Below are 15,184 nucleotides of genomic sequence, written 5' to 3'. Positions count from 1 at the left end.
GGCTGATCTCTGTCTAAGTGAATTATGGGATGCCAGCCAGGTGTGTGTTAGAATACCCACATCCAGAGAATGTATGAGAATTTCCGTAGCAGATGAGTTGAAGCAGGAGTGGAGTTCAGTGATAGCAAGAGGTGAAAATAAGCGGTTAGTGAAGGCACACATAGGTGGTGAGAAACTCCTGTCAGGCCCAAATGTGACTTTGTAAATTGTCTTATTCTGTCTAAAACAGTTAATGGGGAAGGCTGAGTCAGTAGTTAAGGGAGCTGTGTTTGTACCAGGGACAGAAGATTGTCATTTAAATTTAAAAAAAAAAAAGAGTACCTACTTATTTTTTTCCAATTAAGGGCCAATTTAGTGTGGCCGATCCCCTTTGGGTTGTGGGGGTGAAGTCCACGCAGATACTGGACAATGATCCAGGGCGAGGATCGAACCCGGGTCTGCGGTGCTCTGAGGCAGCTGTGCTAACCACTGAAGCACCATGCTGTCCTGACAGAAGACTTTCATACTTAGTTGGGGGAAATTTCTGCTCATCCAGTACTAGATGTTGGGCAAGTAGTCAGACAACTTGGAGGCAGTAGAATGGTTTAAGTAGTTCCTGAATATCATCTATGTACATGAAACTGTCGCTATCTTTTTGGTTGATGAGGCATAGTTTGGAGATAAGAAATACGGGATTGAGGATAAATTCTTACGGGGAGGTACAAGAGCTAACAGCACTGGAACTCATTTTACAGGAATCGCTTTTCTCTTTATGCTGCATCTCGATAATAGTGCAAGATATGAGTGAGCTGACAGCATAGTTCCTGTCTCTGGATTTTGATGGTTGTGTTTGTGTGGAATAACCAGAACAGCATAGTATTAATAAGTTGTATCATTGTGTGGTGCAGCAGGGTGCTGGGGTACAAAATAGGTTTATTATGCCTGTAATATGTTGCTTTAAAGCAGTTAAAATTGGACTTGTATGAGGTAAACTATGACTTGTTTTTAGACTCTACATTATGATCTTGCTGTCCTTCCAGCAGCTCTTTTGGTTTAATCTAGCATCTGTGAGCACTAACTTGCCACCTTCGACTTAAATTATGCATTTTATCCAATTTTTAAAAACATTCTTACAAGACACTGGTTGTCTTTTAAAAGGCACACTTTTGGGGCCACATAACCGTTAACATCGAGAAGCAATATGGTATGGTAATAATTAAAAACTTGCTATCTGACAGCTAGGGTTTAGCAGTCTGGTTTAGCCTCAAACAGTTGAGGGAGAGGGATAGGGAATGGAATTTGTAACCAGAAGGGAAGATAATTATGAAACAGGCCGATTCAAAATCATTGTCTCACTCGTGCACCTGCAAGAAATAATGTTGATTTAAGCTAATGAAACTTGTTTTTAACATTAATTTCCGAGAAACCTGAGTTTTCTCCAGATCTCAGGACATTGGCACATGAAGGGTCAGCCTCGTGGCTCTTTTCCACGCCTTGTCTGAATGTCGCCACTGATTCTTGGAATTCAGAACTGCATTGTGCTCTAACCAGAGCAATGTACAGTTTGATCATGACCTCTGAATATTTACCACCTTGACCTGTTTTTGAATGATGGTGAATGCTTCTTTGCATTAGTTGGATATCTTGAATGCAAAATCTTCTTTATAATATGGCATTTTTAACTTGGTAGTAATTTTTGAGGACAATTCGAGCTAAGCAAGTAGCCCTCTAATTTGGACAGCAATATTTAAATATTGTAATTTCAGTCCAGTTAAAACCCAATTGATTATCTGACTGAGACAATCCTATTCATTTTCTTTTTTTTATTTTAAATTTAGCGCACCCAATTCATTTTTTCCAATTAAGGGGCAGTTTTTAGCGTGGCCAATCCACCTACCCTGCACATCTTTTTTGGGCTGTGGGGGCGAAACTCACGCAGACACGGGGAGAATGTGCAAACTGCACACGGACAGTGACCCAGAGCCAGGATTGGACCTGGGACCTCGGCGCCATGAGGCTGCAGGGCTAACCCACTGTGCCACCGTGCTGCCCTCCTATTCATTTTCAGTGAAAATCCGTCAGTGTTTCCCTTTAACTGAGGAATACCGAAACATATTTTGAAATATCTGTTATATATTTAATAAGTATAAGGAACTGTTTCTTATAGCAAATGTATTTAGTGCTCACAGAATCACCAGATGTTGAATCAGCAGCTTTATTTACTTCTAACCCTTCTACATAAATTGACGTTGAGTAAAGCACAAATGCTCTGTGTGGTTTTGCTGATCACAATGTAGTTTAGCTGTATAGAAAACCTCGTATGAAGCCAAATCAAAAAAAGTAAATGTTTAAAATTTTTCGCATTTGAGCAACTTTCACTTCACCTGCTTTCATTCAGTGAAAACCATTGAACAAATTGGGGAAATGGGTAACAAAAAGTATTTTAAGAATAATCATGGCGCATTTCAACTATCTGGAAATTGACTGAAGAGGTAGGTAGAAGGGAATGGGAGTTTTTTTATTCTGCAAATTTTCAACTAATTTACAATACAAGATCCTCCAGACCCCCCCCCCCCCCCCCCCCCCCCCCCAAACAGCCAACGGTAAGCAACTCCCAAAAGTGCATGATGAACAAACCCCAATAATTATAATACCCATCACTCGCATCCGTCAGCACAATCTCGCCTTCTCCAGGTCTCTCGCCATGCCAAAACAATGTGTGGAGAACCTGACCTCCACCCTAACAAGATCCGCCTGCGAGCAACCAGCGAGGCAAAGGCTAAAATATCTTCCCCTGGACCAGCCTGCAGCTCCTGACAGTCGGATACCCTAAAAATGGCTTGTCGGGGACCAAGCTCCGTGTCCCTATGTAAGACCTTTGAGATGGTGCTGAACCCCATCCTCCAAAACCTTTCCCACTTCGGGCAGGACCAAAACATATGTACATGGATCGCAGGACCCATCCCACACCGCTGACAGACATCCTCCACTCCCTCGAACAGCCGGTTCAACCTTGATTTTGTAAGGTGCGCCCTGTATGCATCAGTCCCAGCCTCGCATGCTTAGTCGAGGCGTTTACCCGTTGCAGCGCCTTATGACCCTCCTCCAGCACTACCCCAACTCTTCCTCCCTCTTCACCTTACCACCCCCTCATTCCCCCAAAAGGACACCCTTGCCCCATCCAACATCCTCCTGCAAAGTCACCGACATGACCCCCGCTCTTCAACCGCCCCACTGATGGCACCGCCTCCCAACAACGAGGAGGCAAGTGCTAACGGGAAGGTCAGAAAGACTTTCCTCGCAAAGTCCCCGCACCTGAATATACCTGAAACTTTCAACCCGCGTTAGCTCAAACTTCCTGCCAATTTCTCCAAACTCGCAAATCCGTCCCCCCAGGAACAGATTCTTAATTTCCTTAATCCCCCCCTCTTCCCATCCTCGCATCCATCCACCCTGTCTCGAACCCATGATTTCCCCTAATAGTCATCCCCCTCATGGTGATGTAAACCAACTTGTGACACTAACACAAATTATTATTAGTGCCCTCTGACTGGTCCTTTTGAAATGCAAACAAAAAGTTCAGGAGCACTGCCATATTTGCCATCTGGAATATTTTGCCACAGTTTTCGTGTTTATTTCAGTGCTTGCAGGCGTTTTTGACAAAAATGTTTTTTATGGGCATAGAGCGGTTGATTTTTGTCATTTGCGTGGGCAGGTATGGTGGCAAGGATTAGGATGTCGGTGCTTCAGAGAGGGCGACAGTCGGGGGCCTGGCCCTTCCAAACCTGATGTGACATGAATAAAGATTATTACTAATACAAGTAGGCTTGCATTAACACTGCAGTGAAGTTACTGTGAAAAGCCCCTAGTCACCACACGCAGGCGCCATTCTCTGGTACCCTGAGGGAGAATTCAGAATGTCCAATTCACCTAACATGCACGTCTTTTGGGACTTGTGGGAGGAAACCTATTTATTGGGCGACGAACACAGAAGGTGCAGGGTTGGAGTCGGGAGCCGGAGGCTTTGTGGGTGAGGGTGGAGGCAGGTTCTTTTGAGGGGTCAGGGTTGTGGGCACTGGCAATAGCGCTGCTCTTGTTTGCCCCAGGGAAATACTCGGGGAGTTTAGTGGTGGTGGCCACGTTGCAAATATGGAGGCCATTTTGACAGCACTTAGCTTGGGGTTAGGACCGACGTTGATGGCAATCAGAGAGAACCATGGGTTTGAGCCAGCAAGGATGAATGCTAAATTTTGGGCATGGGAGGAGTGTGGGTGTGATGGAAATTAAGGACCTATTTCTAGAAGGGCGGTTTGTGAATTTGGGGGAGTAGTTTGGGATTAAGCAGGGGGAGGTTTTTCAGGTATATGCAGGTGTGGGATTGCCTGAAAAAGGTTGTGTGTGTTCATCTCGGCGATTAGTGGGAGGATTTTAGAGGAGATATTGTCTCTGGAAGGGGTTAAGGCCAACTGCGAGGAGGAGCTGGGGATGGCGCTGGGGCAGGTTTATGGTGTGAGGTGCTGCGGAGGGTGAATGCCTCAACTTGTGTGCAAGGCTGGGATTGATGCAGCTAAAGGTAGTACATGGAGTGCACCTAACGAAGTCAGGGATGAGGCAGTTGTTTGAAGATGTGGAGGATAGTTGTGAGCATATGTTCTGGTCCTGACCAGTGTTGGATAAATTTTAGAGGCCATTCTTCAGCACCATGTCGGCGGTCTTGCATGTGCATTTTGAGCACAGTCCCCTGGAGGCCATATTGTTGCAGTCGGGAGCAGTGGCGGAGGGGACGGGGAGTGTTTGGGTGAGGCTGTTGGGCAGGGGGGAAAATGGGTTGAAGAATGGTGTTTTCCTTTATTATGTTGCATGTTCAAAAATATCAATTTAGATTAAAAAATATTTAAAATATTTTCCCCCAAAAAACGTTACCGTCTGGACAACTCGCTTACTTCCACTTGCCCTGTCCTTCCCCCATAGCCCTACAAAAATAACCTGAAAGTAAAAAGGGAAAGCCTTCCTTGACCTCATTGAATTCTTGGAGGCAAAAGAGTCACTAAAGGTAATGTAGTAAATTTATTCTATCTGGATTTCCAAAAGTCCTTTTGATAGCATTGCACACCAAATTGAAAGCCATGACAGCTGTAACAATTTGCAAGATATTTATAAATTTACAAAATAGGCAAATATTTGGCATATAAATTTCAAATGTAAGGCATTATATTTTAGGAAGAAAAATTAAGTTACATTGCTTAAATTTAAATCTAAATAGAGGAGCAAAGGGAACAAATGCACAAATCACTGATGCTGAACTGGCAAAGCGACACAACAAGATGCATGCTTTAAAAAGTGGAAACTGATTACTATGGACAGCTAAGCAGCATGATCAAAAGATGAGTTCAGATTCGCAAACTGCCCTTCTAGACGCCCTGACACATTGACTTACAAATGATGGACAATCATCTAATATGAACGTCCATAATTCCAATGACTATTATGTTGAAACTTCCTGAAAATTTAGGGTTAGGATTATGGGGAAATTGCTGCTACCTTTTGAAAATTTTAACAGATTTAAAACAGCCTCAAAAACAAATAATTCCCATTACTGATGCAGAAACTGACAGGTTCCTTTAGTTTTGTTCAAGATTCGAGATTCCCAGTCATCAAGCACAGCTAATTTTGCTCAGATTCGGACTTGAACCTCTGACAATGCCTATTTTAGTTTCCTGTAATGGTCGTATATTGTGGAACAAAAATCTAATGGTTGTTAAATGCATTCACAGATATAACATGTTTCATTGTGGTGTGTGTGTTGCACAATTACTTAACTGTTTGTACCTGCTGCAACCTTGCTGTCAAATGATCGACACAAGGGGGCATTCAGTGCAATGCTCACAAGGAAATGACACATGAGTAATAGTTCTTTCCCTTTTGTTTTGAAGCTAATGGAAACGACACCAAAAAATTTAAAGGAGACGGATCTCCAAACCCTCCCTCTCGTGTTCTTCACATTCGTAAGATTCCAAATGAGGTTTCAGAAACTGAGGTCCTTTCACTAGGTTTACCGTTCGGCAAAGTCACTAATCTATTGATGTTAAAAGGGAAAAATCAGGTATGTGGATTTGTACATTATTTTTTCCCTCGAGTGAAATGCAATTTTCATGCCTATGGACTGCAGGGTTGTGGCATTATTAGAACAGTACAGCACAGAACAGGCCCTTCGGCCATCGATGTTGTGCCGAGCAATGATCACCCCACTTAAACCCACGTAACCCGTATACCCGTAACCCAACAATCCCCCCATTAACCTTACACTACGGGCAATTTAGCATGGCCAATCCACCTAACCCGCACATCTTTGGACTGTGGGAGGAAACCGGAGCACCCGGAGGAAACCCACGCACACAGGGGGAGGACGTGCAGACTCCGCACAGACAGTGACCCAGCCGGGAATCGAACCTGGGACCCTGGAGCTGTGAAGCATTGATGCTAACCACCATGCTACCGTGAGGCCCCAAATTATACTTTCCTGAAATGTGGGTGTAAGTAGGGTGCTCTTTCCAAAGGCTGGTGCAGACTTGATAGGCAGAATGGCCTCCTTTATGAATTATTAATCAGGTGTATAAACAATTTTTGCTATCTCCAAATTGGAGAAATAAGCAGAAATTTAAACATCATTTAATTCACAGTGGAACTTTCGTGCAGGCTCGAAAGGTTGCTTGATTTGGATAAGAATGAGATTTGAGTTACATACAAACTATTTAATTTTTAAAACTTCTGTTCTTGTAGGAAGAAAACTAGGTTATGGGAGCAATCTACCGACTGCATTGCACCCAAAAGGCCGCATGGCTGGTAAATGTCGGGAGATATTTCATCCGGGTATCTACCCAGCTCGCCATGCTTCGCGGGATCCAATGTGATTGACCTCTAACAGCATCTGTGGAGTTCAAAATAAGAATTCACGTTTCAAGTTGACATGATTTCTTCAGAAGAAGAGTGATGTGGGCTGAATGTTAGCTGATTTCTCCCTCCACAGATGCTGCCAGATGAGTTTTCCCAACATTTTCTGTTTTGGTTTCAGATTTCCAGCATCTCTGGTATTTTGCTTTTATTACAATTAAGTTGTTGACTGAGCAGATACTGTTACAGACTGCAGCAGCTGTACATCTAATGTTTCTCACTCGAGATGAATTTTGGATATTAGCTCAGTTGGCTGGATGGCTGGTTCGTGATGCAGAGCGATGCCAGCAACACGGTTTCAATAGCTGCACCAGTTGAGATTATTCCTGGAGGCCCCACCTTCACAACCATTTCCCTGGCCTGAGATGTGGTGACCGACCCTTGGGTTAAATCACCACGAGTCATCTCAAAGGTGAGAAGCAGCCTCAAGTCCTCCTGGGACTGTGGTGACATTTCCATTAGATGGAAGCCTGATTTGATCACTGAGATACTGGTCAAAATGTATGCGGCGCACAAAAAAAAAAACTTGATTTCCCAGCAATGCTTTTGTAATTTAAATTTAGAGATTTGGGCTGTCTATATAATTACATGTTAAATCCATCACAGGTGTTGGTAATAGTGGATGCAAATAATCCTTTCCTTTGGAGGGAGGGATTTCTAAAACACCCAGAAAAATGTTTATTATTGTTGGTATACTGCTCGTTTCAAGCTTGTGTGAAATCTTACATGGACGTTGTGTTGAAATTTACAGTTGCCGTTGATGAATGGTGTGAGCAGTAAATGAGGATGTTTTTTCCTTATTCATGCAAAAATGTATTCAGCCAAGATAATGCCTGTTGAATCACAACCCTTTTTGTTTTTTATAAATTTTGAGTACCCAATTATTTTTTTCCCAATTAAGGGACACTTTAGTGTGGCCAATCAACCTTACCTGCACATTTTTGGTTGTGGCGGTGAAACCCACGCAGCCACAGGGAGAAGTGCAAACTCCACATGGACAGGAAAGGCTGGAGATATAATCCCCGTATGTGTGGTAGTTAATTTTGCTGTGCTGCATACTTTTAGCAATACCCATAACATAGTATGACCTGTGTAGAACAATTACAAACAGCTGAAATGCGAAAGTGTGAAGTTGGAATTGAGCCAAAAATGCTTGGCAAAGTTCTCATCATAACGGGGCTGGTTTAGCACAGGGTTAAAGAGCTGGCTTTTAAACCAGACCAAGGCAGGCCAGCAACACTGTTCAATTCCTGTACCAGCCTCCCCGAACAGGCGCCGGAATGTGGCGACTGGGGGCATTTCACAGTAACTTCATGTGAAGCCTACTTGTGAATACGTGAATTTCATTTCCATTTCATTTAATTTCATCAAAAGCAAACTCTGCTTGAGCGATTAACCTCTGATTAACTTCTTTGGCTTCCAAGATGGAGCTCTAATTTTGGATTCCAATAGTGCATATGTAGGACATGGAATAATACTTTTATGCTTAAACTAATAGTAAGAAGTCTTGCAACACCAGGTTAAAGTAATAGTGTTATCTAACTTAATGTAAGCAACATAATCAGGGCTGTACTTTCTGTCAGCAAAACTTGATGTTACACTTTTGTCAAGTTATAGAATCAGAAAATCATGGAGCACAGAAGGGCAGGGGTCAGTCAGCCTAGCATGCATATGCTTGCTCTTTGAAAGAGCAGTTTGTCCCATTGCCCACCTCATTCCTCAAAGCCCTGCACAAGTAGTTGTCCAGTAACCATTTTGAATCTGCATTCCTGATCACAGAAATATTACTGTATTTAAAGTGCTCCAAACGTTGCCGAAGTGAATTTTGTTGACTTTTAGGCACAGATTGTCCTGATTAATTCTGAACATTGTTTATGTAGTCTTGTCAAACTATACCATCCCACCCGTGGTGATGCTGTACCGGCAGAGTTTTCCATATCCTACATTCTCGGCTGATGATTCTGCAGAGAAATCTGTGCTCCAATCAACTTTGCTTCCCAAATTGCTGTATCCGAGTGCAACACTTCAAAACCATAGCTGAATTATGCCTGTGTGCTCTTGTTCATTATTTTCCTGCCCTTCACCCTGTTTTACAAGATCCCACTGACTTCATAGTTCAACATACATTTACTGTAAACGTAATTATATTCTGTACCATGATTTGTGAATTGTATATAATCTGAGTATTCACAAAAGAACAATCTGTACCAACATGCTATGATGGAAAAGCCCTTAGAAATATTCCCCTGTATTTAGCGGAGTTAAATGAGTCGAGTTCTTCAGACCGCATGAAACTTTAACCAAACGTTTTTTAATGTACCACGCATGCGGGAGAGTGAAAATCCGGCCACTGTAACTCCAGCTTGGTCCAAGTTGCTCTTCTGGTTTACATATTTTTAGACTGATTCAAAGGAATACAAAGCAGTTCAAAGTACCACAATACAACTGATTATCAATACCGGCAGTTTGATTAGGTTACAGCCTGATTTGGTGACGTGGATACATTGTCTGACATGCTTCACTTCTAATTGTTCGGTGGGCACATCTTGTCCATCTACTTGGCAATACAAAGGAACGTCCTTCAGTCAGTAATGAGGTGGTGAGTGCCCTATTTCCCTGATACCTGCATAAGGGTGGGTGCACAATGGCCCTTCTAGAGCCTGGCTGAACGTTTTGCATTTGTCCCTATTGCTGAGGCTTGGAAATGTGTTACCCGAGATGTGCCTGCTTGTAGTATGCGAATTTGTGTTTGTCCACATTTTGGGTTTTAGAGACGTCATGTTAACCCCCTCAAGGCGTCCTCTTCCCTGCTGTCCCATGTTTATCATAGAATTTACAGTGCAGAAGGAGGCCATTCGGCCCATCGCGTCTGCACCGGCTTTTGGAAAGAGCACCCTACCCAAGGTCAACACTTCCACCCTATCCCCATAACCCAGTAACCCCACCCAACACTAAGGGCACTTTTGGACACTAAGGGGCAATTTATCATGGCCAATCCACCAAACCTGCACACCGGAGGAAACCGGAGCACCCGGAGGAAACCCACGCACACACGGGGAGGATATGCAGACTCCGCACAGACAGTGACCCAAGCCGGAATCAAACCTGGGACCCTGGAGCTGTGAAGCAATTGTGCTATCCACAATGCTACCGTGCTGCCCACAGGTAGAATGTGCATCTCAGATTCTCTATTTTCTCTACTACAGTGTAATTGCAAGCACATGGGGGGCTGGATTCTGCGCCCCATCGTGCCACATTTCTGCCCCGACCCGCCGACGGGATTCTCCGTTACGCCGGCCAGTTAATGGGGTTTCCTATTGTGGGGCAGCCCCACGCTGTCGGAAACCCCTGGGCACTGGCGGAGGATCCCACCCAGGTTACTGCACTTCTCATGACTTTCCTGATGGCTGAAATAAATCTCCAGTAAGTTTGCAATGCAGAGTGAAAGTTAGACAGGCAAACTGAGGCCTGTGCCCTCCCATTCTCCCTTTTTGACAGATGGAGTCTGAGAATCCACCAGTGAATTTAAATCTCGTAGGTTCTGCCAAGCTTCAGCAGGGCCAGACCATGTAATTCTCTAGTTTACAAGGCCTCAATGGTGCCAAAATCCAGCCCCAACCTTGTGCACGCCAATAAAGTGCAACATAACCCCACCCTTTCCCAAAATATATACCTGCAACTGGTGCATAACACCTGTTGCTGTACATGAGCCTAATCTGTTCCTGCAGTGAAAGTGCCATGGGACAGCTGGTAAATTTTAAATCCACAAAGGATGTGCCACATTTATTGGAGAGAAACAGAAATCTGCCTCCGAACCAGTCAACAGTTATTTCACTAGCTCTTTTCGAATCCCTTTCTTATCCTCATTGTTTAACAATTAAGCCAACATTTTGTAGCAATCTGAGAATGCTGGGAAAGCTCAGCAGGTCTGGCAGCATCTGTAGGGAGAGAGAACAGTCAAAGATTTGAGTCCGTTTGGCTCTCCATCAGAAATCATTTGTTTTGTAACATTGTAACAAATATTGACATTTCTCAAAGTATTTACCTGTTTACAAATGTAATTTGTCACCAATTTTAAATGACCTTTTCAAACCCTCTCTCTTGAGGGCAAAGGCCTTCAGTTCTGATCATCTTGTAATTATACACATGATCTCGCAGTCTACTTGTCCACAGTCAGTAATTGATTGAAAGATGCAACGTTCTCAAAATGTCACAAATTTCCGTGAATTAATAAACTAGCTTTTGATTCAGTGTAAAATTTGCACCTATGAAATAAGAGAAAAAGGAGGCTATTCATCTCATTGAGCCATTCAGTCAATTCAAGGCTGATGTATGCGTACAATCTTACTGCGCCATATGCCTTGATATCCTTCACCTTTCTGAGGTGTGGTGCCCAAAAGTTCTTCACCCAGTAATTGACCAGATGGGTTATTGGCTTTGGCACGTCGAATGTTATTTCGTGTGGAGGAAAGCTGAAAGTCAAAATAAGCTGTAGCTGTAAAATGCACCTAGGCGTATTCCTTTGTTTTAGTAATTTAGTGGAATCACTAATCTGTCAACAGCAGATAATCGATATTCTGTCCTTTTGTCGAATTATTTGATATTTCAAGTCCCTTTGTCATGTAACTACATTAAAACTGAGAGTAGCATTTTAAACTCTACTTATCACCCACCCTGTGGGTGGAAAGTGGACCATTTTGGGACATTGGCTTATCAAATAATGGACATCATGTATATCGGAGCAACTGGTTATTTTTTTTGTATGCATAATTTTCACAAGACAATGCATTTTTTTGACTACAATTTTCTGCAGCTCCTGATTCTAAACAGACCATTTTGTAATGTCTCAAATTGAATCACAACCATGTCCCTCGCATTATCGGCTGAACTTGAATTATGGCATCTACTGGAATAGCTCATTTTAGATGAGGGGCCAATGCAATGTCATAAAATATTTTAAGGTTCAGTATCTAATAATAATCAGCATTAGTGATCAGAATTATCTAATGTATTATGGTCTACGGTGGAGAATTGCGTCTGAGTTTTGAAAAAAAAACATGTTATGTTGTTAATTTTGTCATCAAGCATTTCTCCCTCCCCCTGCTCTTACAGGCTTTCCTTGAAATGGCTTCAGAAGAAGCAGCTGTTACTATGGTGAACTATTACACCACAGTCACTCCACACCTCCGCAATCAGCCCATCTACATCCAGTATTCCAACCACCGGGAACTGAAGACCGACAACTTGCCTAACCAAGGCGTAAGTATCTTGGCATTATGTATGTCTGTGTGTGTATTTTTAAAAGGCATGTTGCCATGCTTCCTAAATTAATTTTTACTTGTCCAGTTAAACTTTCTCACCATAATTATAACGGTAGACATCACAATGGTTTGAAATAAACTAAACAAGATTGTGTTTCCTTCATAAAAAGGGAAAGATGTTTCTCATTTGTTTGAAGGGAAGCTGGATGCAGGCGGAAACAAAACCTTTTAACTGAAGACCAATTTCTTCTATATTTGTTTTTTATGCTCTGTACATTCTAATATGCAACCTGTGGGCAGCTACTACCTTACAGGTTGCTGCCTGGTCACAGAAGGGTGCATCTTATTGAGAGCATTGCCTGAAGACCTTGTGTTCAGCATATTAAGCTGCTGCTAAACATGTCTGTTTAATTGATATACCTTTTTTGTGAGCTTATCGTCAGGAGAAAAATTGGTCTAATAATTCAGCACAAGCTGCAACTGATGTACATGGGCGTTGCATACGAGATAGTAATTTGCCCTTTTTTCAATCTGATCATGTTCATTGTCCAGGGTAGAATCTGCTCTGCATTGTAGAGATTAAACATCGGTGTTGCAACTGCTTTGTCAACTACCTCCCATCTAACTTCTGTGGTTGGTCACATCAGCACCTACCCAGATCCACTCCATGCTCTCTTCCTCCTCCCTTCCCATTTCCATTTTGGCATTTCCATACTTGACCTCCTGCACTGTTGCAACCAAACTGAAGGCAAACTTCAGATATATCCCCCCATTCTGCTGGAGTTTGCTCTGACTGGAGCAATGAATTTAGTAACTACTTTCCTTGGGTACTTTTCCCATTTTCTTTGAGTAGGTGAACTTAGACAGATTGATGCAAACAAAGATCTGCCGTTAGAATTTCATGAGCTTCAGATTGTTGTCTTTTTTTTGTGACCAGCCAGGTCCTCATTACATAATTGGATCAATGTAGGGAATATGTTTCTGCTTGTGGAGGTGTCCAAAACAAGGGACCGTAATCAAATAGGGAACCAGGCAGAAATTGTTTTACCCAGAGGGGCTGGGGAATTTGGAACTCTCTTCCAAGGAATGGCTGGGACAAATAACTAATTCATTCATGGGCAAGCTAGGTAAGTACACACGATAGGAGGATATGCTGATATGGTTAGATGAGTATTGATAGCAGGAGGCTCAAGAAAAGATCACCAAAGATCTGTTCAGCCAAATGGCCTTTTTCTGTGCTGCACAATCTACATAATTTCTATGTAATAGTGATTTATTGCTCTGGTTTCCTCCCACAAATCCCGAAAGACGTGCTGTTAGGTAATTTGGACATTCTGAATTCTCCCTCCGTGTACCCGAACATGCGCCGGAATGTGGCGACTAGGGGCTTTTCACAGTAACTTTATTGCAGTGTTAATGTAAGCCTACTTGTGACAATAAAGATAATTAAATTAAATATTAATGCTGAAAGGGTTAAAACCAATAGAACTAGTTTTTAAGTTGCCGTCTGAATTAACAACAAACAGTTGGCACTGAGCCAAGTTGAAAACCTAAGGAAAGAAGAAAAAAAATTGTCACAAAACTGAAACTACTTTTGCTGCACCGAAGCGGCCCTGGCAGAATTTGACTGCTGTAAGTTGTAGGGTTTTTATTTTATAAACTTGCTTATCTGTATGTTTGTAACATGCTTACAAATCTAATTTGCCTTTGGTAACAGCTGATGGATTGGAGACAATTAGAAAGACATGTGACTGATAATTCTTGCATCCAAGTCCTCGGAGTAGCACAGAAAATGAGACTCGACATGTGCAAAGAATATATTGGTTTTAAAATGGAGTCACGTTGGATCACAAACTAAAACTCCAGTTGTAGTTGAACTGGTTTTAAGAAAGTCTACTTGGTACCTTTTAAACTAATACAGTGCGCACTAACTGTTATGCAGAAATCGTTTGTCTGTTTGACCAGGAAGTTCATCACATGACAGGAATGAACTGACATCTGTTAAATGAGATTAATTCAATACTGCCGGCATTGTTCAAACCATTACATATCTTTATTTAACCTTCATCTTGTGAATGTGTTTTCATGTGCAGCTGTGCTCAAAGTTGTTTCTGTGCTGGACGTCAAAACTTTGAAAGAAACTCAAGAGATTGAAAGGAACTTGTTTTTTAAAAACAAAAATGTCAGTGTCTTAGTTCTGTCAGCTTTGCAGCCAATATTTTAAGTTGTAAAATTAACAAAGTCACATGCTTCGGGCCTGTGTTTTTCAAAATACTTCCCCAGTCAGGGTTAAATATAAGGAGAACCTTGCTTTTATTTCTCACCTTTAATTTTGTGGTGAATCCAGGAGCACAGGCCCCGCTAGATTTTCTGCCTTCCTTCCCCATTCTGAAACCAGCTGAACATTTAGCTGAAGGGTGCCAATGCTATTGAGATATTGATGATCTCGGGTGTTTTCAGGAAAACGTTTTGTAAATTGTGGTTGTACCCCAATTCATGTAGCTCAAATGTATTATAATGCTGCCCCAAGATGACCACATTAGACATTGAGTGATTTGAATGGCAGGGCCCCACGCAGTGTGCAAACACTAGCATATCACCTTAATTTATATCATTAATCAGATTCGTAATATAGTGGTGTCCGATATTCGTAATGAGGTACAAATGTAAAATGTGCTATGGAAGTTGTCCTAATTAACTAAAATTGCCAGATGGGAAAACACACATTTTTCATTAAATTGCTCCACCGTGTTGGCTGGAGCACAGTGACTACACACTTCCTCTTTATCCGGACAGCCCACACCCTACATTTTAGGAGAGCGATAAACCAGGGAACAACCCCATAGCTAATGAGAAAAAATACAATGCAACGTTCGTCTGCAATCCCCTCAGGTGCATGAGATAGGATAAATCATCTTGATATTTCTGCAATTCCAGCCTCTCGGATGGGCCGTCCTCCAATATAGGTAGCAAAACTAGTGTGAACCAGAAAA

At 42.3% G+C, this 15,184-nt stretch overlaps 1 protein-coding gene across 5 annotated transcripts in view; it reads left to right on the top strand.

Moving 5' to 3' along the window:
- ptbp3 (polypyrimidine tract binding protein 3) overlaps window positions 1-15,184 on the top strand; it is a 121,523-nt gene that overhangs the window by 63,179 nt on the left and 43,160 nt on the right. For all 5 annotated transcript variants that reach the window (XM_038804177.1, XM_038804178.1, XM_038804179.1 and 2 more), the window contains 2 exons: window positions 5,913-6,082; window positions 12,043-12,189. In XM_038804177.1, coding sequence (XP_038660105.1) covers window positions 5,913-6,082; window positions 12,043-12,189 — 317 coding nt within the window. The remainder of the gene's footprint in view (window positions 1-5,912; window positions 6,083-12,042; window positions 12,190-15,184) is intronic.

Source organism: Scyliorhinus canicula, chromosome 8 (assembly GCF_902713615.1).
Source record: "Scyliorhinus canicula chromosome 8, sScyCan1.1, whole genome shotgun sequence".
In the NCBI taxonomy this organism is placed as follows: domain Eukaryota; kingdom Metazoa; phylum Chordata; class Chondrichthyes; order Carcharhiniformes; family Scyliorhinidae; genus Scyliorhinus; species Scyliorhinus canicula.
The sequence above is the reverse complement of the archived record's forward strand: the minus strand, read 5'-3'. Positions and strand labels throughout refer to the sequence as shown.